This window comes from Pezoporus wallicus, unplaced genomic scaffold (genome assembly GCF_028554395.1).
Source record: "Pezoporus wallicus isolate ANWC-B61680 ecotype Strahan unplaced genomic scaffold, APGP_CSIRO_Pwel_v1 contig_3573, whole genome shotgun sequence".
Classification (NCBI taxonomy): domain Eukaryota; kingdom Metazoa; phylum Chordata; class Aves; order Psittaciformes; family Psittacidae; genus Pezoporus; species Pezoporus wallicus.
The window spans coordinates 903,255-928,741 of NW_026642425.1; the positions used below are offsets into that span (position 1 = coordinate 903,255).

General features: G+C 50.0%; 1 protein-coding gene across 1 annotated transcript in view; it reads right to left on the bottom strand.

The window, feature by feature from the left end:
* Window positions 1-276: 276 nt before the first annotated feature.
* The window catches only part of CNGB1 (cyclic nucleotide gated channel subunit beta 1), a 28,890-nt gene continuing 3,679 nt past the window's right edge, over window positions 277-25,487 (bottom strand). Inside the window, exons 11-32 of the mRNA XM_057430476.1 lie at window positions 22,524-22,698; window positions 20,581-20,694; window positions 18,392-18,550; window positions 18,153-18,273; window positions 17,030-17,264; window positions 15,637-15,772; window positions 12,998-13,096; window positions 12,029-12,186; window positions 11,732-11,911; window positions 10,788-10,996; window positions 9,891-9,941; window positions 9,687-9,773; window positions 9,262-9,326; window positions 8,715-8,837; window positions 7,319-7,460; window positions 6,920-7,079; window positions 5,554-5,651; window positions 5,385-5,468; window positions 4,866-4,984; window positions 4,133-4,279; window positions 3,137-3,332; window positions 277-1,901 (exon numbers count right to left, since the gene is read on the bottom strand). Coding sequence (XP_057286459.1) covers window positions 1,689-1,901; window positions 3,137-3,332; window positions 4,133-4,279; window positions 4,866-4,984; window positions 5,385-5,468; window positions 5,554-5,651; window positions 6,920-7,079; window positions 7,319-7,460; window positions 8,715-8,837; window positions 9,262-9,326; window positions 9,687-9,773; window positions 9,891-9,941; window positions 10,788-10,996; window positions 11,732-11,911; window positions 12,029-12,186; window positions 12,998-13,096; window positions 15,637-15,772; window positions 17,030-17,264; window positions 18,153-18,273; window positions 18,392-18,550; window positions 20,581-20,694; window positions 22,524-22,698 — 3,071 coding nt within the window. The 3' untranslated portion in view covers window positions 277-1,688. The remainder of the gene's footprint in view (window positions 1,902-3,136; window positions 3,333-4,132; window positions 4,280-4,865; window positions 4,985-5,384; window positions 5,469-5,553; window positions 5,652-6,919; window positions 7,080-7,318; window positions 7,461-8,714; window positions 8,838-9,261; window positions 9,327-9,686; window positions 9,774-9,890; window positions 9,942-10,787; window positions 10,997-11,731; window positions 11,912-12,028; window positions 12,187-12,997; window positions 13,097-15,636; window positions 15,773-17,029; window positions 17,265-18,152; window positions 18,274-18,391; window positions 18,551-20,580; window positions 20,695-22,523; window positions 22,699-25,487) is intronic.

The window sequence follows — 25,487 nt, forward strand, 5'->3', positions numbered from 1 at the left end:
TTCTGCAGTGTATTAGAGCTCATTAAATTTGTTTAAAAGACAGCAAGCTAGCGTTAATTAGCACTAACATATATTCTGGTTTCTTCCCACACAGAAACCCATCTGTTTTCCAAGGGAGGGCAAAAAAAGCACACAGCTTTTTAAGAGAACCCTGAAGGAGGTGAAGATCAGCCCCAGGTTGCTGGTGGGAACAGACATCACCCAATGCTTCACAAGCACCCTGGCTGCTCCGTGGAACGACCTGTGGAACCTGCAGCACTGGTGCAAACACTCATAGTGTTTGCTGGGAATTCCCTCAGCTGTGGTGCTGGGACTGCTCCCTGTGGCAAAATCTGCCCCTGCTTCTCCTCAAGAGGGTGGAAACAGGCTCCTCTTGACAGAGCCAGCGGTGCCAGTTGGAGATGTGGCCAGTGAAACCTTGGGGTGGATCTGCATCATCCCCATGTGTGGTGGCACTGTCTCACTCACCGCTTCTTGCCACTTCTCAGCTCACAGGAAGCTTGCTCCACTTGGTTCTGGGTTTGAGGAAGATGGGGAACTGATGGTGCTGGGGGAAGACTGTACACCTTGAGCTGTCAGCTGGGCAAGCTGGCTGCTAACCAGGTGTTCACCTTTCCATCCAGCACCCTTGGGAAAGTGCCTTCACAAGTGCCCTGTTGCAGTCAAGAGCAAGACCAGAGTCTTGCTTCTTCATGGCTTCTCCTCAGAAAATGTGGCCAAGAGTCAACCAAGTGACCAAAAAGGCTGGAAATTGGCTGCTGGAGATATTGTAGGTCACTGAGGTTCAGCAATGAGGCAGGGGACCACCTGCACACTTGTGCACTCTTGCTTACACACTATGGGCTCTGACCTGACTCTGAAACACTGGCTGAGAGAGGAGAGCACATTCTGCACTGCACTTCCCTGACCCAGCTGTAAACCAATAGGGTTTCTCCTTTCCTGCACTCAGTTTATCCCTCCCAGCTGGTGCACCTATGGGAACCCAGTGATCTCCAGAAACACCTTCTCATCCAAGATTGTGCTTTTCCATCCGTGAAAGGTACTCATCACATCTCTCCATAACAGCCACCAGCTATGGAGAGCCCATCTCCTCTCTGGGATGAATGGTTGGTAGGAAATCCTCTTCCCAACAGGAAACCCAAGGCAGTCTTGGCACCACACAGGGACCCTCAAGCATCTTGCAGTCCATGCACACAAGGACAGACCTCGGTGGTGTTGTGACAGTGGATCTGTGCTCGGCCTGTGAGCATAGTCCACATCCTTCTTGAATTAATCACTCTCCATCTGCTCCTGACTACCTTAAGCCCAAGAGAGAAACCTTGTTGTTTATCTCCCCTGGTTGCTTTGGACCAAGCTGTGACTCAGCTGTCAGAGGCAAAGAATTCTTCACGCTTCACCTGAATACTCATTAACAACCCAGAGCCATAAAAAGCAATTTCTTCAGGGCTCCCTCTCTGCAAGGCTGGATTTCGAAGCAAGAGGGCTGGCCTGAGACTTAGTGGGAATATTCATAAAGATGCTCAGGTTTCAGAGCTCAGAAACCTTGTATGATTTTGGGTCATATGGCAGGGGGTTTTATCAACATTGAGTGAAGGTCTAGGCTGAAAGGAAATGCAGATCCTACCCGCAGCACCTAGCGAAGCCTACAGCTACAGCTCCTAACTCCTGCCTCAGGACATGCTTGGTTCTCATTTATCTTTTTTTTCCTCTTCTTGCCCTGAAATCTCAGCAGCAAGGATCTCTTCGTCTTCTTGTGCTGTGGAAATCACACGAATAGTGACTAAACTATCAGATGATTTAGAGAATATTTCTTCTCCCAGGTGGGTGCGTACTTTGTGGGAGATGACAGGTGACCTCTGATGCACTGGTGATTTTGGCGGGGTTGGACTTAATCTGGAATCCTGTGATCCAAGGAAATAAACAAACAAGAGAAAGGCAGAATGAAGCTTAGCAGACCCTTGTCCACTCCCACAGCCATGGCATCAGTGATGTGCAAAGCCAGTGTTTTGTGGAGCTTCACCACACTGGACCTCACATCAGGATGTCAGCTTGCTGCCAAGTATGATCTCTGAGACAAGGGCAGCTGAAATCTATCCTGCACATCTTGAGAGATGAGTGCAGCAAAGCTTTACTACACCTCCTGACCTTGTTTTGCTCATGAAGCACCTAGGGGGCTGATTTACACAAAAGCTTGTCAGAAGTACTGCTGTGAGCAGCCCTGTCCTAAGGCCTCCTTTGGAGAGGAGCTTCAGAAACCTTACTAACAGATGTGCCACAGAGAGGGGTGTCCTTCTAGCAGGGTCCTCCTAAACCCATTAGAAGGGTTAGCTCCTAATACGGATCTTGTTGCCACTAGCACATGAAGCACACAGTGCCACTGTTCATTGCTGCCTTCGACTGGTTGTTAGTGCTGAGCACTCTGTTGTGTGAAGCCTCTGTAGAGGCGCAGATATGCTCAGCATCTACCTGGGTATGGGCATCTACCAGGCCATAGCATGCTCCATATCAGCTGCTCTTTCACCTCCCTTTACACCCCAGATAGTCTTCGTAACTCCATGCTGATAAGAGCCACAATAAGGTCTGCATGGAGATACAGTCTCTTTTACGAGTTTAAAAGAGACATTTGGAAGAAAGGAAAGAAAAAAATAGAGCAGGGCCATGTTCTCTTTCGGTTGCTTATGACAAACCAGCAAAGGGGTTTTTCAAGGCAGCTCCTGCAGATCTGGCAGGCCAGTGTGTCTGCTGCTGGGGGCTCTGCCACTGCCGTGCTGCCAGAGCTTTGCAAATATTGATTGAATGTCAAATATTATGGGTGCTGGATGCCAGCATCACCCCTGTCCTGCCAGCACATCCGTTCCCTATGACTGGCTCTGTCTCTGCGGCACAGAAGATATGTGCATCTGTGGCTATAGCTCAGCTGGAAATTAGGCTAAGGCTTAGCATAGCTGGGCAAAAAGTCAATGTATTTCCCTTTTGTGCTGCAAAACAACCCCCTGTGGGACAACAGCATTCTCCCAAAGCCATGTGTGCGATGCTGAACCCCCCCCTTCCTGTCTGCCCACACCACCTCAGACCCCAATAACCTGAGCTCACTCCTTTAAGGCACCTTGACCACACTCATCCTCCCCATGCTGACCTGCATCGCCTGCATTGCCTTCAGCTCCCTCAGCCTCCAGCGAAGCTGTGCCAGCGGCCCTTTGCCCCCCATCCTCCCTGCTGCAGCCAGAGCAGCCTGGAAGAGCTTTGGGGTGTCAGGTTTTGGCGGGATGATCAGCGAGTCTCCAGGAACTCCTTTCGCATCTTTGGGTTTATTGTTGCTTTTCAGCATTTTCCTACATCAAGGAAAAAGAGAGATGATTTCAGTCTGGGGATGTGTTATATTAGCTGGGTTTTATAATGCAGAAAAAGCAGGCTTTTTAAAAAAAAAAAGTTATTTTTTAATGACTTAGGAAGGCGGGACTAAAAATCTAAGTGGTTCTAAAACTATAAATTTTTATGTATATGAATAATTTATTTTTTAATGAATGTACATTGTTTGTTCCCAAGTTGCACTCACTTTTAGCAGTGAATCATAGAATCACCATAGGATCAAATTGGTTTGGGTTGGAAGGGACCTTAAAGCTCGTCCAGTTCCAACCCCTGCCACAGGCAGGGACACCTTCCACTAGACCAGGTTGCTCCAAGCCCCGTCCAAGCTGGCCTTGAACACTGCCAGGGATGGGGCAGCCACAGCTTCTCTGGGCAACCTGTGCCAGGGCCTCAGCACCCTCACAGGGAAGAGCTTCTGCCTAAGAGCTCATCTCAATCTCCCCTCTGTCAGGTTAAAGCCATTCCCCCTTGTCCTGCCACTACAGGCCCTTGTCCAAAGCCCCTCTTCAGCAGCCTTGTAGCCCTTTTAGGTATGGGAAGGATGCTTTGCAGCAGGGCTAGGCTGGCTCTGAGCATCTCCAGGCTCCTTGCTGTGATGTAGCAGCTCCAGCCCCACTCTCCACCTGGGACTCATGCCTAATGCCTGCAGCAGGAGCTTTCCCAGGGCTTTGCACACAGAGAGATCACCCCTGTGATGTTGAAACTCCTTCTCTGTTTTACTTTGAAAACCCCATGGGCTAGAAAGCAGCAGCTCAACACGCACTTGGCTTTCTTTTTCAGCAGCTTCTGGGACTCTGGATAATGCACCAAAATCTCGTTCAAGTCCTTCTTATCCAAAATGAAAAGGTTGGCGAAGCCATGAGCAATAACGTTTGCTGTTCGGCGATTGCCCCCTCCTGCTGCCAGCAAGCTGAGAGAGACACAATGAGATGTCAATGCTGTTATTGAGCATGGCTTAAAGAAAATCTCCCTTTGCATGTCTTGATCTCTGTCGTTCAGAGGACTCAGGTTTAATTTTCACCCCCAACGAAATACTGCAAGCCCAATTTTTAAACAGTGATAGAAACATTGGCAAGGAGAGCCATATAAAAAAGGATTTGCCTTTTTGAAGGTTTAAATATGGCATTTTACACTAGTCTGGTGTCTGCTGGGCTGTACGGAGGCAACCTCTGTCACTGTGCTATTAGTGCAGGACTTTACATGCTCAGGAAATGGGTGGATGGGGGTCTGGTTTAGGGAAATATGTTTTCTTGCTTATTTTCCCACCTCTCCATAAACCTCTGCTTACTGTCACTAACTCTCCAGGCAGAAAACAGCACAAAAATATACAAGATCCAAGAAAACAAGCTGTAATTTGTGTAGCAGACACTACTCAGTGTTCGTGGCTCTCAGTCACAGGGATTAACTATGGTGCTGCTGATCTCTCCACTTCCCACCTTCCTCACCCAGAGCCCACAAGCTGTATTCCCCTGGCTCCATGGGAATGCTTCACTCACCTTATCTCTCCAAACACAGATCCAGGTTTCAGAGTCACCAGCACAGTTTTGCCATCAGGTCCCCCCAGCACCTGCACATGTCCCGCCTGGATAATGTACATCTCACGGCCAATTTCTCCCTGCAATGAAGATAGGTGCTGTGTGGGGTGCCCACAAACAGGGAGAATTTATGGGTGCCCTAACCTGTGTCTTGCTGGAAACCCCCATGACCATGCTGCCCTCTCCAAACTCTCCAAATGCTTTTTCCTGATGGTGCTCACTCCTGAGCATCCTCATCTAAGCATCCCAAAATCTCTCCCTGCTCTCCTGGTGTTCATGGCTGCAGCAGAAGAGGTCAGATTTTGCACAAGACCAGCTGCAAAGGAGGATGGTTTTGCTCTGTGAAGTGGCTCAATGCCATGGTGATGGGCCAGGCCTCCTTGCTTTCCCCCACTCTGCACTGCTCCTAGCGCAGGCTAGTGCTCCTGCATAGCCCAGCCATGACACTGGGGATTGGAAGGCATTTTAGCATCTCATTACCTTCTTACACACATAGTCATTGGGCAGATAGACCACGGATCTGAGCCGCTTCAGCATGTCAAAGATCATCTGCCTGTCGCAGCCCTTAGCAGAAACAAAGCCAGCAGCATGGTTAGTCTGTGCCAGCATGGCAGGCTGTGCCAGGCAGAAACCACGCTGCAGGAGCTACCTGGAAGAGAGCCACTTTGCTCACGATGCTGTAGTTCACATCAATAGCGATGTCCAGCCTCATCTTGTCTGGCAGCTGCACCAGCAGCTCTGACTCATCTGTGGGAGAAAGCAGAACACTGGATCTTTCCCACATTTATCCCAGATCATGCCCTTGGTGTGGCAGTGGGAAAGCAGCCCATGTTCTGGTGGCAGAGGACAGGAACAGGCTTGCCCAGAAGGGTCTTCTGTGGCTTCTACCAACCAAGCAACTTGCAGGTCTAAAGCCAGTGAGTGATGGAGAGCTGCCCTTCACGTTATTTCTGCCATGATGGCTCTTGGACACAGACCAATGAGTCCAAGCTGCATCTTTCTTGGCCAGGATGGTGGTTGCAGCGGTCCTGCCTGAACAGCTACAGGTTGGGCAGAGACATCCTGCAGAGCAGCTCTGCAGAGAAGAACTTAGGGGTGTTGGGTGATGAGAAGCTCCCCATGACCTGGCTTCAGCGTGCGCTTCAGCCCAGATCCCCCAGTGTCCTGGGCTGCATCCCCAGAGCATGAGCAGCAGCTCGAGGGAGGGGATTCTCCCCCTCTGCTGTGCTCTGGGGAGACCCCCCACCCCCCCTTGCAGTCCTGCATCCAGCTCTGGGACAACAACACAAGAAGGACGTGGAGCTGTTGGAGCAAGTCCAGAGGAGCCCATGGAGATGCTGCGAGGGCTGGAGCAGCTCTGCTCTGGAGACAGGCTGAGAGAGCTGGGCTGGTTCAGCCTGGGGAAGACAAGGCTCCTTAAGGGGAGACCTTAGAGCAGCCTTCCAGTATCTGAAGGGGGTCTACAGTGACGGTGGAGAGGGACTCTTCATCAGGGACTGCACTGATAGGGCCCAAGTGATAGGGTTTAAACTGAAACAGGGGAGATTTAGGTTAGATATAAGGAATTTTTTTCCCTGTGAGGGTGCTGAGGCCCTGGCACAGGTTGCCCAGAGAAGTTGTGGCTGCCCCATCCCTGGCAGTGTTCAAGGCCAGGGACTTGGAGAAACGTGGTCTAGTGGAAGGTGTCCCTGCCTTTAGCAGGGGGTTGAAACTGAATGATTCTGCATTTTTATGAATTACTATTCAGGTGGGCTTATGGGTTTGCTGTTAGACACTCTCTGGCCAGCAATTGCTAGTCACAGCCCACTCCCCAGAGACCAGCTGGTGGGATGCTGGACTTGGTGCTCTATGGGTGATGCACAACCTGATGGCAGCCTAGATACTATATAGGTGGGCAAACAAGAGTAAAATAAGCCACCCCCTCCCCATGACCACAGTGCTATTTGACAGTAACATTTCAGCTCTGTACAGCAACAGCAGTGCATGTGTGGGTCCTCGGAGTAGCTGGAGCTCACCTAGCATGCCTTGCGAATGCCATGTGTACTCGTACCACGTTTTCACCCTGTTCTGAACAGTTTTGGGGATTTTGTAGAAGTTCATGTACTTAATGGTACTGTCCATGCAGCTCCGATAGTATGTTTGCCCCGCGGTAGCGGCACCGACCACATCTCTCATCTGAATGGGAGGAAGAGGTGGAAGAGATGTTTTAGTTGCTGTCACTTACCTGTCAGCCTGTTAAGCAATCTAGAGCATGTTTGCTGAGTCCTAACAGCATCTGCCAAACCCTTTTTGTCTTCCACAGATGCTGAGCAGGTCCTCGATGGGGAAAACAAACCCAGAGACGCAAACCTATGGACCAACCCCACCAAAACCTTCCCCAGTGGAGGCTGGGAGTCCCCGGGACTCCTGCTCACCTGCCCTATCATGACGGAGAAAGCAAAGACACCCGTGAAGTAGTTCAGCAGCTGGAAGACGATCTCAAACAGTGTCTTGGGGTCCGGCAGGCCCCCAATGGTGATGAGGGTTTTGACTGCCCAGTAGTAGCAGCGGATGTAGCTGGGAGGAAAAGAGGAGGCAGTTTTGAAGGTATTTCTGGCATGAAGGCCTGTTTCTCCCCTCACTACCGAGCTCACATCCTCTGGCCATGGCAAGCCAGAGCCTGCTGAGAGTAATTACGGGTGACAAGGGGAAAATCAAGGGGCTGCAAACTCTCCACCACACCCACAGGTGCTTCTGCAGATGCTACAGGAGCAGGAGCATGTAGGGACCCCTCCAGAAACCTCAGAATGGGAGGCTCAGCTGCTCTGGCTACTCCCATTCTCTGCTCTTACAGCTCCACTACCATAAACCAGCAACATTTTTTCAGCAACGTTTACACTTTTAGAAAGAGGCGGGGTAGGGGGAAAGAATTTGTGAGCAACTTGTTGGCATGGGACTCCAGAGGTGTCAAGTGGAATCTTGATTCACTGGTCTTGGGCACTCCCTTGGATGCTATAGTTGCACTTAGAGATAGATACAGATGTGTATATCATACCAAATAGCTATATAACAGCAACGTTAACATGTTGAGCTGAGTGCTTGAAGGGAAGGCAACACCCTTACTAGGGCTGCAGGGGTGACAGTCACTTGTCCCCAACTACACCCACACCTCGCAGTAAGTCTGTAATGCACTTGCCCATGCCTTTTTGCAGGAAACTCTCATTTGAATGTTACTCAGGATCATATTATGCCTGTGTTGTGTAACAGTCAGTGTAGGCATTTGCTATGAGGTGGTGCTCAGCTCATGAGCTAAGTGCTCTTCCTGTGGCACCCATCACTCACAACACAACAGACCTTTAATATGTATATCTTGGAAATGCCATGGTGAGGGGTGGCCACTGTCCCTGTCTCACACCCTGGGGATGAGAGCGATGGTCTTGTCTGAGGGCTTGACACAGGGCACCAAGGACACACAGCGTTAAGCCTGGCAGCAGGTCAACAGGAGCAGATCTGTCCCTCACATCCTGCTCAGCCAGGGATCATTCTCTTGCTTCCCAGCATCAGGTTCTCAGTTTTTCAGTCTTTTCAACCTGCCATTGTCTCCTATCTCAGCCTAACTGCCGCCTCTTTATCTTGCAGCATTTTATATTACTGCACATCCCACCCTTCCTGTCCCCATCATTCTCCCTGGCTCCACATCACCTGGTACCTGCAACCCATTTCTTTGTTGTTTTTTTTTTTATGAAGCCAGCTGCATCCAAACACCTCCCTTCTTACTCCAGCTCATCACAGCAATCTGTGCTATGTGAGGACCCAAGCCCTGGCTGGTACCTGTTTCCTTCCCCGTCATAGACCCAGGTGGTAGAGCCCAGTCCTTCATAGGCTGATGCCCAGTAATAGAGGCAGGAGTTCACATGCAAGCTGTACAGTAAATAGGCTGTGGTCCGAATCACTCTGCAAAACAAACAAAAAAGAAGAGAACAGGAAGGGACGTGATACAGTGTCTGCTGGGAAACATGTCAGAACACCCCCAGCATCACAAGGAGCTTCTAAGCGATGAGCCGAGTGCAGGAACCACAGAGTACTCGGGTGTGCAGCCCTGCTGCTCCCTCCTGCAGCACCACAGGTTGCAGAAAAAGCAGCTTGTCCACTGGTGGCTGCTTTTCACCATTAGCAACCCAGTCACAGGGAATCCTACCCACACAGCTCCAGGACCCCACGTCCTGCCTGCATCAAGTAACACCTATATCAGCTAGGGACATTCAGGGATAGCGGGAAAATAAATCAGGAACCCAGAACGGGTGCACACCAAAGCAAGCCTTTTTTCCCAATAGCAAACAACAACTCCACAGTCTCTTCCTCCCTCTCTTTCCCTCACCTGTAGATGTATGCCTTGGTCAGGATAGCCTCCAGGCGGTTGTTGAACTCGAAGAAGGCCATGTACTGGAGAAGGAAAGCAGCATGCTTCAGCGTGCTCCATCTTCTTGTGACCCCCACCAGGAGAGTTACATTTCTGTAAGACCCCACTCCCACCTCCTGCAGTCCCTCTGCAGCTTGAACTGCCACAAACAGATTTGGTTCCATCTGAGTCCCCCTCTACTCACATGTGAGCATGTTTTAGGATTGGAAAGAAGTGTTTGACCAACAGCTCCACAAAAGCTGTTGGGACAAGACTTTCCATCCATTTCACAACCCTCTTGCGATCATCTATGACTGTAGCAAGCCACAGCTTACCCCTATCAGCATGGTACTCTACATCCACTGCAGCTGGTGTTCTGCCTGGTTTTGTAAGCTCAGACTTACCTTCAGACAGCGAGGAAAGCGCAGGAGTGGGTTGACACCAACTTTGAAGTAGAAGAAATCCAGGGGCAGGAGGCACACCATATCCATCTGAAACCCACACAAAAAGAGGAACCCCTGTGAGGACCCTCAGACATGGTTGGGGGGGGAGCTGCAAGCCACTGTTCACACTGAAGATTCAGATTTGTATGTAAAATGACATCGAACCTTAAAGCGTTGTGATCGCAGGTAGTTCTCCTTCATGGCCTTTTTATCACTCTGGTTGGGCAGAGGAAAGAGAGAGAGAGCAACGTTAATCATTGCTTACAGAAAGGAAAGTTGTGGCCAACATGGTCATGCCTGACTTTTTCTCTTCTGCAACAGGGAAGATGTTCCCTTTGTGCCCAGGAAAGGGAGCAGAGCAAGAGGAGCAGTAGAGGAAAGCCAGGCATGACCATCCTGGCCATGCCAAGAGAAGACCTGGCTGTATACCAGCTTCCCATCCCACCTTGGGACATCCCATGCTCATTTTGCATCCCAGAGAAAGTACATCACAATGCAGATCAGATTTACAAGTCTGACCATTGCTGTGGGCCATGGGAAGGCTGTACCCTGAAGGTCTGATTTTTCCCAGCTTATTTAATTGGGTATGGAAATGGATTCAGGGGCTTTCACTTATCTCTGGTGCGTGATCTGTGCATTCAGATTGCAATCGCTTTTGTCATGTTGCTAATGCATTCTGCCTAGCTGTGCTCCTTTGTATGAAACACATTTATCATGCCATCTGCTCACGGTTAGCACCACACTGTTGGGAGCACTGCTCCATGGAGCAGCATCCTCTAAGCATTCCTACAAAGGAATGGGGATGCCATGGACCTCACATGCTTTCTAGATAGGCTGGTGTTGACTTCAGAGCAAAAATGACTTTTTGACTTTAGGGCAAAAAAATTCTTCCAGCTTATCCACTACGTGGCAGGAGAGATGCTTGCAGTCCTCCAAGGGTAGACAGAGCCCTGGTGGGAAAGCTTGACTCAGAGATCATGGAGCAGCAGCACCCATGTTGGTCAGGGCGATAAGGGTCCCCCCAGCCGGTCCCCAGCACTGGGATGCAGCCCTGCCACTCACTATTATATCTCCCCCACGGACAAACTGCAGCCGGGTCTGAAAGACGAGGATGTCAAGCAGATAGATGAGGTCACAGAGGTAGTCGATGAACAGCCAGCAGTGGATGTTTGCTGGCGTCTGGTAGGGGAAAGCCCACCGGACAGGGATCAGCCAGCAGTTCCAGTTCCAGGCCATGACAACAAAGAACAACCACAGCACGTACATCAGATCTGTGGACAGGAATCACATTGCAATTAGTGGGGCCGGTGTCCATCATCTATGGGAAACCGGTACACAAAGGGCTTTTCATCCCCTTGTCCTGCCCCGAGTGCCACAGGGAAACCTGCAAGAGGTCTCTATTGAATACTGACAGCATTTAATTTCAAGTGAGCTGGGCTCTAGATGCAAAGTGAATACCACCAGCTGCAGAGCACACTGCTTTTTGCCACAAAGCCTTTTCTAATTTTGCTGAATCAAGTAGGTTTTCTTTTGCTTTGCTCTTGACTTTCTTGATTTTCTTTCCCTCCTCAGGCTGTGCTGAGCACATGGCCACCTGCCAGAGCCTGAGAGCTGTGAAATGGTTGGGAAACAGCAAAGACCCTGGAAGGAGCTCAGCTCCTGTGGGGTGTCCCCAGACAGTGGATTTTTCTGTTGTGATTTTTAGTTTTATTTTGGAGGTCCACACCACAAGGACAGTGTTTGCCTAATAAAAAGCCTGAAAAGCAGCAGAAAGCTGCTGCTCCTTCTCTGCCTGCTCATGCTCCTGACACCTATAACTAAGGGGAAGTATTTAGGAAAGCCTGTGCCTTGCAGGGGAATTTAAGACTGGATTTTAGCAGACATTTGTAAGTTGGTCCTTGCTTAGTTGACCTTCCTGCTCTACAAGGTCTCATCTCTCACACCTCCTCCCCTCCTCACCCTTTCTGGCTGCCCCACCAGCCCAGTGGCTGCGCTCCATCACTCACTCGTGAGTGGGTCAATGCTGCTGGGGAACTGGTAGTTTCTCAGGAGGTCCAGCCAGGGCCGGTACTTGAACGTGCAGCACAGCATCTCACAGTAGTGCTCCTCTTCTGCCACCTTCTCCCCCTCTGGCTGCGCTCCTGGGGGAGGGACTGGTGCTGCTGGCAGTGCCGGCTTGGCGGGAGCTGGGAGAGGCCACACAGTTATTTGAAAGAGCAGAAAACCTTCTTGCTGCAATGTGTTAACCTGTTAAAAAGGTTAAAACACAGCATGTGTGGGGACTAAGCCCCACTCGAACTCACATGCCATTGGGCTCTCTTCATCTGAGGTGATGTCGGGGTCGGTCAGCTTTTCCTTCACCTTCTCGGTCCTCTCCTTGAAGAGCCTCACCAGCTCCTGGAGCCGGTTGTTGATGACAGCACTGCTCAGGCTTGTGGCTGAACCAATGCGCTCGGGCAGGCTGTGGGCAAACCACCAGGCATCTCATGTAGGTAGGAAAGGTCAAGGGCAGGTTCATGACCCATTTTTAACCTACAGGATTCTGGTTTAGGATTTACCCATATTTATTTGGTTATTGTGTGATCAGAAGAACACAAGCTAAGGTGGTTTCAGTAAGATGCTGTCAAACAGCACCATCCCAAACTTCATTCTCGCCCTCAGAAGGACTTAAGAAGCACCAAGATCCCATGCTGGATTGCATTTGATTAGGAGAGGATGATTTTGGAAGAACTACGAGATGAAAATACGCACCAAGCCCCTGAATTTACAAACTGTATTGTCTCTTTTCAGCCTCTTTATTAAAACCAGGTTGTGAGTGCTCTATCCCTGGCAGTATTCAAGGCCAGGTTGGATGGGGCTTGAAGCAACCTGGTGTAGTGGAAGGTGTCCCTGCCTGTGGCAGGGGATTGGAACTGGATGGGCTTCCAACCCACACAATTCGAGGATTCCATGATACTATGATTGATTCAAACCAGGATGCTCACCTAGCATGGCCAAGGACCAACACTAGGAGGGAGGACAGAAATAAGCCTGCTTGCTGTAGCTCCAGGCTGGTTCATTGTGTTACGTGGCACAATGATTTCTTCTCAGGAAGAAAGAAAATCCCTGCTCTATGAGGAGGTGTAGGCCTTCCCCAAGCCTTTACTTCCCAGAGAAGGCAGCTCCCTCTCCCTTTGGTATCCCAGGACTCCTAGGGTCTTTGCGGTTTCCATCAGAGCACTGGGATCTGAACCCCTGGGGCTGATCAGAAGCCTCTCAGCCCCACCACACACCTTTCCTTCTGCTTCTCATCACAGCCCAGCAGTGCTTGGTTTGGGGACTGGCTCATGGGTCCCTTCTCCAGACCATCCTCAGGGGCCAGCAGCTTCCTCCTGTGGTCACAAACACAGCAGCTGAGGCTTAGATTCTCCCCCATCCTCATCCAGCTCCTCTTCCTCCTCCCAGGTCTCATCTATTTTCCACTTTCCCTTCTCCAACTGGGGTCAGTGTTCCCCCATTGTTTGGCATTGCCTGAAGTAAATGAGAGCAAACTACTCTGCTCTTTTGCTGCTAAACCCCTGTTTCTTCCTGGGAACCATGCAGACCATTTTTCAACCCATTTTGGGCACCCAGCAAGATGCACAGAAGACAGGCACCAGTCTGTACTTGTCCCCTCTGCTGCACCATCACACCACTGTACTTTGAGAAGAGGGCAAGGGAAATGCAATAGCAGTAAGGTGGAGCAAGGAAATTAAACTGGAAAAAAGAGAAGGTTCTGGGGACACTGCCTAGCTCTGAGATGGCTCCGTAGGACCTGAAATCCCCAAGACAAAGTGAATTGCAGAACAGCAGGTACATAACATGGACCCTTCAATTGCTGCTGATACCTCCAAAGCCAAGTGTAAAGTTCAACTTGCTGAGAGCGGCTTCAAGAGGTTCACAAGGAGCCCTATGAACATTGTCTTGCTGACGCTGAGGCAGTGGCAGCTGATGTCTTCCTGGAAGATGTGTGCTAACACAGCTGGTGGCTCCCTTTGGTACAGACAGCTTTCAGGGACAACTTCCTTAATTGTGGGTGATCAAAGTGGCAGAAGGAAGAGGTGGATGTGAAGGTGACAATCATGGCAAAAATCTGGACTGCAGCCTGCAGCCAAGTCCAGAGTTGTAACTGCAACAACAGAAATTGTCTTCTGCCACCACAACAGCTGCTCTAAATTAACCAGGATCTCACTGATGCTGGTGCAAAATGGCTCAGCGTGCACGTGAAGCAGGTGCAAGCAGGATCCTGAGGGAGGTCATCCTGCCACCACAGATCTCCTGAAGAAAGCTGGATGTTATGAACCCACCCATCTCCAACCTCACCTGCTCTTGGGCATGCCCTGCTGGGAAGGGGAGCAGATGAACAAGCCCAACCCCCATGTCAAAGCACCCTCAGACATGGATGGAGCGGTTCCCAAACCCACATAATTTAAAAGTCCTGCTAAGATCTGTGATGTTGTTAGGACATCATCCATCACCTCTCATCGGTCTCCAGCCACTCTCCCCCTGGCTCTGTCCCATTGAGGCATCATGCTGCCCCATTGCCCATCATCATCCACAAGCAAGCCCAAGATGCCTACATCGACAGCTTAATGGCCTCTTGCTCTATAATGAGGACCCTGCAGAAAGGGTAACGCCACCTCCCTCCTGGCCTGTGGCATGACTCCCCATAGGCCACAGAGCTCATGTGGTTGCCCTCCAAGTACATGCAAAGTTTTATGTGTCAACATCCATGTGGGAAAAGATGCCTCTTTTTGCTTCAGATTAATGGATGTAAAAGACAACAAACATCCCCAAGAAGGCAAGCATTTCCTTCTGGTTCAGAAGGCTGAAATTTTACTTTTTGATGTAGCAAAATAGGAGGTGATTGCTTTTAAACATCTCCAGCTCAAGGAAGGGACCTCCAGTGTTGTCTTGAGAGATACTACCTAGAGGCACAGCAGAAAGTTTCATGTGCTCATACATGTAATTGCAAATATACAACCTGCTTTAAGAAACTGGTAGAAAATAGCATGAGAGAACTGAGGTGCTCCAAAAAAATGGCTCTGTGGGGAACCATAGGAGCATAGAAAGTTTCTTTGAAGACCCAACCTCCCCTCTGTCAGGTTAAAGCCATTCCCCCTTGTCTCGATCCTACAGGCCTTGTCAAAAGTCTTTCTCCATCTTTCTTATAAGCCTTCCCTTACATATCAAAAGGCCACAATGAGACCTTGATAAAAGACTTAATAAAAAAAGTATGCTGGGGACAGAATTGTACATAGGCAAGTGGTTTTAAATAAACTAAGGTTGTGCCTCTGGGTTGCTGGATCATGGGCTCCAAAGATGCCCAAGATGTTCTGGGATGCATGACATGGGTGTTAATATGAATTGTCTATTTTCTATGCTGGTTGAAGCCATAACAGAAAGCCAGTACCTTGATCCTGATTCAGAGGTGGATGAATATCTGCACCAAAGTCACACATCCCAGGGAGAGAGGACTTACACAGCCTCACCTGGTGGACTTCTCCATCTCAGAAGAATACTCTGCCCTATTCATTAATCCTTCACCTCTCTGAGTATCCTTGATCTGAAGGCACAAACCTAAAGGGGATATGCTGCAATTTTTTCCAGGAAACATAGAAGGAGATAAGTGTTGGGATTTATGACGAAGGGCCATAGGCAGCACACAGACCCTCTGCACTATGAATTTGGGAGCACAGATGTGTGGGACAAAAATGGGATCTGACCACAGGCTGGGGATCGAGCCCACCTCCAGGAGGACACACAGACAGGGCTTACTGTCCAAACCGGCCAGGAGCGGGCTGCTCCATACAGTTGTACGAAATCTCCTGCACTGGCATTGTTCAGGAGTTAAAGCCCCGGGACCCACGCATGTGTCGGGGCAGAGCCATACCTGGGGGATGCTGGAGCCACTCTGGGCACCGCCAGCATGTTACTGGCAGCGGTGGGCACTGGTAAGCGGCTCCCATTGTCCTCTACAGTGTTACTTCTACTGTCCACATTCTTGATGTCCACAGTGGGGTAATTACCTGGCCCGTGAAGAAGGACAATAATGGCAGGTGAGAAGGGTGCAGGCCCAGAACCCCCAAAGCCCATTGCCTCCATGGAGCTGCCTCCAAACCTCACAACATTCCAGAAGGCCTCTCCTTTCCCCCCATTCCCTTCTCAACTGGCACTCCTTTCTCCTAGTGCTTTCTAGCATTTCTCTATCCTTTCCCCCACTTGCTCCCCTTCTGCTTACCCAGCTTGCAGTGATTGTAACTACTCTGTTCAAGCATTGGGTTCCCATGATTTGGAACACGATGGAGACAAGGATTACCAGCTGCAGGTGTCAGACAGGAACCCAGGATTTCCAGTTGCAAACCTCCCTCCGGGGTCTTCTGAACATAAACATATGGATCATGCAAGCTCCTAATTACATGAGCATTTGCTTTTCATGCAGAATAAGGGACTATATAAATAAGCACTTATGGTCTCTCTTTTGCAGAGGTGATATCTGCTTCTAACCTGCAGGTTTAGAAGAAGGAAGGTTGGATGTTTATAGTGGGGAAAAGAGAGATGCCAATTGCCTGAGGGGGAAACGGTGCTGGGGGTTATCTTGGCCAGACCCCACAGCCAGCCAGACTGCAAAATGTCATCTCTTTTCTTAGCTATACAACCAAATACAGTGAGTTTCTTCAGGATTCCTTCAGGGGGGAGGGGGGGTTCACACATCTGAAAGACCCCACGCATCCCCTCCTGTCCCACACAATATGGGACCAGTGGATCAGAGCACAGTTCTACCAAATCACAAAGACCTATTTCGGGTTCAAAGTTAAAATCATATTGCATGTAAGGAAAAGCTGCGGAATTTGGCTCGCTGATTAAAACAAGGCAAAGCAAAGCTACAGAATTTGTACTTCTGGGTTAAGCCATGAAGAGCAAACCTCCATCCTGCTGTCCTCTTAGTAAGAGTGGGTTGCATGGATGCTAAGGAGAAAACTCTGCATTCAGCAGATCTTTAACCCTCTGCCAGCATTTCCTTCAGGAGAATTTTTGGCCAAGCAAATTCAAAAGTATAACACGTCATTTATGGGTATCTGCAAATGCCCTCTAGGGGTTAGCTGGAAAGGCACATAGTGATGAAGCAGAAGCAGAAAAAGCATGAATTCTATTATCCCTCTTCTGTGCTCCAACATTAAGTGAGCTTTGACTATGTTTCTTCACCAAAAAGCAAGTACTACAGGAATACCTCCTTGCCCCCTCAAGCTATGCAAGCTCATCTTCAAAGCCAACATCTCTAATACCTAGGGGAGGTTGCTCCTCATGGCAAAAGTTGGGCTTGACAGCTGCAGCCTTGGGCTTGCTGGCAACAAAGGCTGGGATGCAGGAGGCAGCGGTGGCTCGGTAGCTGGGGACATTGGGGAGCTGCTCTAGCTCACCGCGGCCGGGAGGGGAGGAATCCCCCACAGCCAGCGGCTTGTCGTGCACCAGCTGATCTAGCTCGACGTCTCTGGCACGCCTGGCCATGCTGCTAGGTGCCTAGGTGCTTCAAGCAAGGGACAAGGCATCTGAAGCTGCAATAAAACACAAAGTGGTTTGAGACAAGACGGTTATGTCAGGGGAGAGAAATGTAGGCCTGTGGGAGGTTATTGCTGCCTGCTGCTCACAGATGTTGATGGCATAGGACAGTGGTGGTGAGCATCCTACCATGAGCTTTTCTAGCACTGCTGCAAAAGCAGGAGGTTCTGCAAGGTCTGCACGAGCAGAGGAATCTCCAGGCTGTTCCAGGGCTCGGGTCAAGCCATCCCTTGTGTAACTTCCCTGGTGTCAGTGAACTTGTGCCAGGACCTTTCTGTGCTTGCTCAGGCTGTGATAGGAGTTCACCACCCCATTTTCATGACCAACCCCTTACCTCCTTACTATGAAAACACACTTTAAGCCACTGGTTACTTCCTAAATTGAGTAAAGTGGTAGAGAAAATCCTTTTTATCCCCCTCTAAGTTTTCCAGCTGAAGGAGATACTCTTCCTTCACATCAGATATTACTTAATCAAGACTAAGTACCATGTAAGCACCAGCCTTCCAGAGCTGGCTCCAGCTGCTAACAACATTGCCATCACGCGGTGCCCATGTGATGCTTTAAGCCCATGGAAAGTCCTGTTGCCCGACACAGGCCATGCTGCAGAGACTCAGCTGCCTGAGGAGGGAGCAGTGGGATTTCCTCCTCACTGGGCTTTGCATTGCCTGCTTCGAGTCATCCTAATTTGCCTTTAAGCTGCTATATAATATACCTTCAGCATCGGTTTCAGCAGCTTCAGTTGTCTCCTCTTCTACCTTCAAAATGAAAAGAGCCTTTTTAAGCCGAGCAAGAGCTGCTCTGTAAGAGAGCAGACTTTGCATCTCGATTGTTGCCCCGTATCTCCCTCACCCTCCCGCTGTCATTCTCCAGCCTCTCAGCTTGTTGTTCAGCACCACCATTCCAGGGTGAAAGCATCCCTCCCTTGGTGAACAGGTACTGCTGCTGTCTCAGGATCAGAGATGGTGATGTCCTGGTGGGAAACATTTCCAGGGCCCATTCCTCTCCCTGTTCCTCACCAGGACACTGCGTTCCTCCAGGCAAGCTGTGAGACCTTGGCAAACACCAGGCAGCAAGAGTTTATTGCAGACCTGAGCCCAGGCAGGGAGTGATGCTGTACCTGTATAAAAGCACCTTCGAGATCACTTATCTCAGCTTCTTCCAGCTGCTCAGTCCTGAAGGCCTCCTCTGCAAAGTAGACTTCCTCCACATCCTCCTCAGCAGTGAGACAAGGTGATAGGAGCAGGAGTCTGGAAGACATCAAGCAGAGACAAGTGCCCTCGCTTCTGCCTTTTCCAAGGTTGGGCATGTTGCAGATGGGGCATCCCATCCATGGGGTTGATGCGTGGTGCTCCCAGTTTTGGGGGGCACCATGGGCATCATTTGCAGGTGGACAATACCACAGAAATCTTCATTTAATACAAAGATGGTACTCAAAATATTGCTGCTTAGGTTAGGACTTGGAAAACATAGTACATGGGAGACCAGATGAGATGTGCATAAATAGTGCAGGGCATTGCAGATGCATCAGGAAAGATCACGTATGCAGAAAAGTACAGGCAGTATGTTCCTCCTGCTGTGCAGAATGATTTCTCATATAATGAAGATCTGCCACGTAAAAAGCTGAGAGCCTGATTTCAAGGCAGGACTGCCTTGCAAGCACCATCTGAACCCCAAGACTGCCTATGCAAGACACTACCAGGATACATAATCCTCATTTTCCTCCTGCAGCAAATGCAGACCACAGCTCCACCATTCTGCAAAGGGGGCTCACAAAGTAGATTTCAGCAGTTTAATACAACCGTAACTGAAAAAAAATCCCAAGCCTCATCACATTGTTCTGTGTGTTTATCTCCTGATGTGCTCTTCCCTGGAGAGAAATGCAAAGCAGGGATTGGGGATAATGAAAATATAGTAAGACAGCTAAATGCAGGAAAATTGAAAAACCCAAAGAAACATCTTCCTGCATCCTTTGCAGGCCCTAAATCAGAAGAGGTATGTAAACAAGCAGTGGCTCCTTTTCTCTTTTATCTCCATTGCCTTGAAAAGCTGTTATTTTCCAAGGTCTTTTTAAAATAATTTTTAATAATCCCCCTCCCCCTAATTTTTATTTAAATATGTTCCCTTCAAATGCAATCACAAGCCTTTTATCCTAACCTAGAAAACCAGCCAGTGTCTCTCTTTTCCCAAGAACAAACACAGCGAGGGATGGAGCAGCATCTCATTCACCCAGCAACTGAAGCTCAAGCATCTCCAGTGGAGCTCTAGGAACAGATTATGAAGAAACATAAAGATACGGGTTTAACAATGACTAGTTGAGTGTTTTCAGCTCTTTCTGAGGAATTAACAGAGAATAATTTTGTAGCACTAGGTAACAAATCCCTAAATGTTTGTCTCATCTGAAATCAAAGTGAACCACTAAACTAAGTGGAAAGGTTTTTTGAAATACCATCTAGACAAAAGTCACTGCCTACAACCACTGGCAATAACTGGGCTGTTTTCTACAACAGAAAAAAACTGTAAACTTATACCTGCTTGTATCAGGAAGCATTTGCAGGCACAACACATAATCCTATCTTTAAATTCAGCTCCATAAACTCCATAATCATCCCGACTGCCCTAGACTAATGGATGTGCTTTTAAATCACATGGACCATCTCCAGGAGCTGGGTGCTCCCAAGGAAGGAACAAACCGAGTTCCTGCTCAGACCCATGGGAGGGGATATCTGGGGCTATGGTTGCTACAGGTGATGTAGACAGAGCCTGTGTCACCAGGAGACACTCGCCCAGCACCAGGTGCCGCATCAGCGGCAAGCCCAGAGCAAGCCTGTTGGTGAAGGCATCCCTCCTGAATGCTGAAAACAACCATCCTAATGCATCCATTCTGAACACATCCCTCCTGGATGCATCCCCCCTGAACATGTCCCTCCTGGATGCATCCCTCCTGACCGCATCTGTCCTAAACGCATTCCTTCCGAACACACAGCTCCTGAATGCATCCTTCCTCTCAAACACATCCCTCCCTAACACACCCTTCCCAAACGCATCCCTCCTCCCAAACGCATCCCTCCTCCCAAATGCATCCCTCCGTAATTCATCCCTTCTGAAAACACATCTCCTGAACGCATCACTCCTCCCAAGAGCATCCTCAGTTCCCCCCCGAGGCTGGGTCACTTCCCTCATCCTCGGGTGTTTCAGCCTCTCCAGCTTGTGAATGCAGCTGAACAACTGCAGTCACGTTCATCCCAACAAAGCCATCAAGGCAACAGGAGCCACTTACCCTGCACTGTCCTTCAACTCCTCCTCCTTTTTCCCCTCCTCCTCCTCCTCTTCCTCCCCATCCTGCTCCGTTTCCTCTTCCCCCTCACCAGCACTCAGGGAGCACAACCACACCCTGGGAAAGAGAAACTCATTAGGCAAAATCCAAAAAGTGTGTCTGAACCTTGCAAGAGGAGCACTGCAGCCCAGACATGCAGTCCCTGCACCCACCAGGCAGCACCTGGGGGGTGGGCACAGCTGGGTACTCTGGGCATATAGCGCTCACAGCCTGTTAGTGTCTGCAGCCCAATGCTGGTGGGAGAAAGAATGAGAAAAAGTTTGGGAATGGAAAACCAGAGTCCTTGAGCTATTGAATTCCCCCTGCAGCATGGGGACAGGATATGCTTAGGGGTCACTTGTTGCTGGTTTTGACCAAAACCTCCCTGTATCAACACCAAAATCCACCCTCCAGCACAGGACATGCTGTAGTCCACAGCTTCACAAACTCCTATACTAAAGGGAAAGAAGTCTGAAAAACATCTTTATAACCTGTCCAGTGTTTCTTGGTCTTTCAGGAATTTATGGATTCCCAGGGCCTGCTAGACCCAAAGGAATCAGAGGGGAGAACCAGGCCTCCCTGGATTCCCAGGAACATCAGGAGTTTCAGGACCAAAAGACATTGAGGAGCCTCCTGTTAATCCTGTCCTGCCTGACCCACCTGGACCAGTAGGTGATACTGGTCGTCCTAGTCCTCGTGGTCCTTCAGGGGAGAAGGGACAGCCTGGCTGAGATGGTGACCCTGGACCAGCTGGTCAGAAGGGGGAACCAGAGCAGAAGTTCTGGCTTGTGCTTAGTGCAGTTGATCATTGCCCATGCTGGAGATGGAGACCACTGCATATCTTTCCCCACAAGTGCTCTAGGCTCTGGGAGCACTTAGGGGGCTCCCAAGCCCTTGGGAAGCATGCATGGCCACCTCTCATTCCCCTGCTGCAATGCAGCTTGATCCCAGATTTGAAAACATTGCCCAACCCTTGGAAGGAACTTGACAGGGTTTTGTTTTGGAAGAAGTAGGGTGAATTATATAGAGTTCTGTTTCCAAATGTCATGACAGTTGGATGCACAACTGATGGGAACAAGGTCCAAAATTTCAGCTCTTGGGCCCCCAGCGCAAAAGGCATATGGAGCTGTTGGAACAAGTCCAGAGGAGGCCACAAGGATGACCAGGGGCTGGATCTGCTCTGCCTGGAGACAGGCTGAGAGAGCTGGGCTGGTTCAGCCTGGGGAAGAGAAGGCTCCTCAAGGGGAGACCTTAGAGCAGCTCCAGTGCCTAAAGGGGATACAAGAAACCTGGAGGGGGGCTTTGGAAAAGGGCCTGTAGGGACAGAACAAAGGGCAATGGCTTTAACCTGACAGAGGGGAGACTGAGATGAGCTCTTAGGCAGAAGTTCTTCCCTGTGAGGGTGCTGAGGCCCTGGCACAGGTTGCCCAGAGAAGCTGTGGCTGCCCCATCCCTGGCAGTGTTCAAGGCCAGGCTGAATGGGGCTTGGAATGACCTGCTCTAGTGGAAGGTGTCCCTGCCCATGGCAGGGGTTGGAACTGGTTGAGCTTTAAGGTCCCTTCCAACCCAAACCACGCTGCGAGTCTGTGATTCTATGATTTTAAGAGCATCCTTTAGCTGTCCTCTGCCGCGCAAAGTGAAGCATCGCATTCCCAGCTCTGTCACTGCCTGCCCCAACCCAAATCTCAGCACCAGAAGGAAAGGCCATTTGTTGAAACACCTTTTGGGTCCTTCTGATGCCCCTGTCTTTGGAAACAGACACCTCAGCTGCCTGCTGTGAGCTCCACCACCAGTACTGGCAAGGAGGGATACCCAGGGATATGCTCATCCCCTCCCATGGCCATGATGCTGGTGGTCAGAAAGCATGTACAGCTGCCCATCAACAGCCTCTCCCTTTGCCTTCCTACCTATTTTCATCTTCCTGAGGTTCCTCCTGTATGGGGAGAAGGGAAGGAGTATCTGCCACCATCTCAGCCTCGGCATCCCAGGCCATCATCTCGCACATGGCTTCATTACTCCAGCCACCATCAATCTCTTCTAGGATGAGGTCTGTCTCCTTGGGTTCCTCAGGGACAATGTGTACTGAAAAAGGAATGGGGGAAGGCAGGTGATGAAGTGAGCAGTGCATTTTCAAGAGCCCAGTGGTAGAACCAGGGCAGATCCCATGTTTTCCCTCCTCAACCATGAGATGCTGGCACATGCCAGGACTGAAACACCTCTCAGTTCACACAGACCTGTGCAGCCCCAGTCCCTGGCATGTTACTGGAGAGGCTGCAAAGGGAAGAGCCCAGGCCTGACACATGACGAGCCCTCTACATGTCCCAGGGGTACCCCTGCTACCACATCAGGCACACAGCAAAGAGACAAGAGGAGGAAGCACATCGCTTACTGTAAAACCAGTTTATTTTGAGGTCTGCCTGAGAACAAAACTTACATATACACAGTGAAGCTCGTAGCAAATACACAAATTCAACTAGAGAAAGGTAGGAAACACACCTATGGCTGGCGCTGCACTGCATTTACCCACCCTACAGTGCCTATGCTGCCTTCAGCCTGTTCCCTCTAGATCCCCATTAATTAAAACACGGCACAGCAGTCAGGGAGATGACTTTCAAAACATGCCATAACTTTGGAGACATTATATGAAAATGGAGCAAACACTGATAGCCTGATATCAGCAGGGTTCATTATAAACACATAGGATGGATCTCAGGTTGGTTGTTGGCTCATTGTTACAGCTGCTTAGAGATGCAAAGAGATGGTGGGAAACCTTATTGTGGCCTTTCAGTGTAAATAGGGGGATTATACAAAAGATGGAGAAAACTTTTTACTAAGCTTTGAAGGAACAGGACAAGGGGGAAAGGCTTTAGCCTGACAGAGGGGAGATTGAGATGAGCTCTTAGACAGAAGCTCTTCCCTGTGAGGGTGCTGAGGCCCTGGCACAGGTTGCCCAGAGAAGCTGTGGCTGCCCCATCCCTGGCAGTGTTCAAGGCCAGGCTGGATGGGGCTTGGAGCAACCTGGTCTAGTGGGAGGTGTCCCTGCCTGTGGCAGGGAGTTGGAACTGGATCCTCCAACCCAAACACCATTCTGTGAGTCTAAGGTCTTTACTAAAACCCTGGGGTATAGGACTCTCACCCCATCCAGCCCAGAGGCCCTGCACATCTCTGGGCTGCCAGCAGCCCCGGGGATCCCTTCCCATGCCAGAACACTCTTGCTGCTTTGGTTAATGCTGCATCTGGGGAGCTGTGAGCTTCAGAAGCACCTGTAGTTGAGGGTAAGGACAGTCTGGGGTAAGTTCTCCTACAAGGAGAGCTCAGGAAAAGGTTTTTAACCCTACCTACACACCTGAAGATTAACCTCACCCACCTACACTGGTGGCTGCAAACCAGAGCCCTTTCCACTCACTGGGAGAAAACAGCTAGTTAATGGAAGAAAAGCAGTAAGAGGCTGATGAGAGCTTAAAGAGCTTTATGATGTGATACATCAGAGGCAGCCATCAACTAAAAGAAACCTGTGAGCTTCAGCTGGAGGTCTACGGGGTAGTGAGAGGACCAGGAGCGCTAGGAAGCTGCAGCAAGAGGCTTTCTGCCTCCAAGTGGTGCATTTCTACCTTCCTATAAACTATAGCTCCAGTCTCATATACATCATCCTGCAAAAACAATAGCTCTGGTTCCCAGAGCCAAGAGGGAGGGAAGATGGGACAGTCCCAGGACCAGGGACACACATCTAGCATCCCTGACCAGCCTCCGGTCCTGACACCCTGGCTGGGAAAGAGCTAGAGACCATTTGCTGATTGCCCTTTGCTTTTCCTCCCCAGCTGCACTCTCTCCTCGAGTTGGTCTCAATGGGTTGTGGGAAGGGCTGGCTGGCCATGGTCTTCATTTTCCATTTGTTTCAGAGGCACTAAGCCCCTTTGCCCCCTGAAACAAAAGGAGAAGGAAAACATTAATGAGCTTGCTGGCAGTTTGGGCAGATCTCCGGCTGACCAAATCTCTCCCTTCCTCGGGCACATCAAGATGCCTCAAAGCACCAAAGGGAGCTGAAAAACAGCCAGCTGCACACAGACATGACTGCCCTCATATGCCCACTGGCTTTGCCTCTTCCCTAGGTAATGCTCTGGTCTCCAGTTTGTACAGATACATGGACAAATGCCTTCCCGCAGGATGTCCCACATGAGATTCCACCAAGCAGCTGCTGCCTCGGTGGGATCCACTTCATGACATATCCCTGGGGGGATGCACAGCCTCTTTCTGCCATGGCAGGTCCCTGCTCTCACCGGCAGCTCCCACAGCCCAGCCAAACATAGATTCCCTGGCAGCACTTGTACAGGCGTGTGGGACATCTCCCTTGCCCTGTGCATTCCTGGTGGCAGCCATGTCTCCTGCTTCTCCCAGCATCCCACAAGGCAGCTGGTGTGGAGAGCCAGCCCCATCTGCCTGCAGAACCTGCGCTCAATCCCCACTGCTTGCAGGCAAGTAGCAGTGAGAACCCTACAATGTTTTCCTACACTGTGCAGACTCACATCCAACAGCACTAATCACAGGATATTGTTTTCACAAATTATCTCCTTAGTCATCACAGGCTTGGCAAACACCCTCCAGTACAACAGCCATGCCAAAGGGAGTGATGAAGGCAGCAGGTTTGAATTTCCCTATAATGCTTTGATCAAATCCCAGCAGTTTAGCAATCATCTTCCAGCACATCTTGAGGACAGACATTGATATCAGCACTAGCCTCAAAACCTGGGGCCCAAGCACTAGGGATGCTGCACTCAGAGACTCCCACAGCCTGAGTTTTGCCAAGCCTGAGCCACAACCCTGGATTTGATCCCACTTCTCAAGCAGCAACAGCTCCTTATGGATTCCTGGGG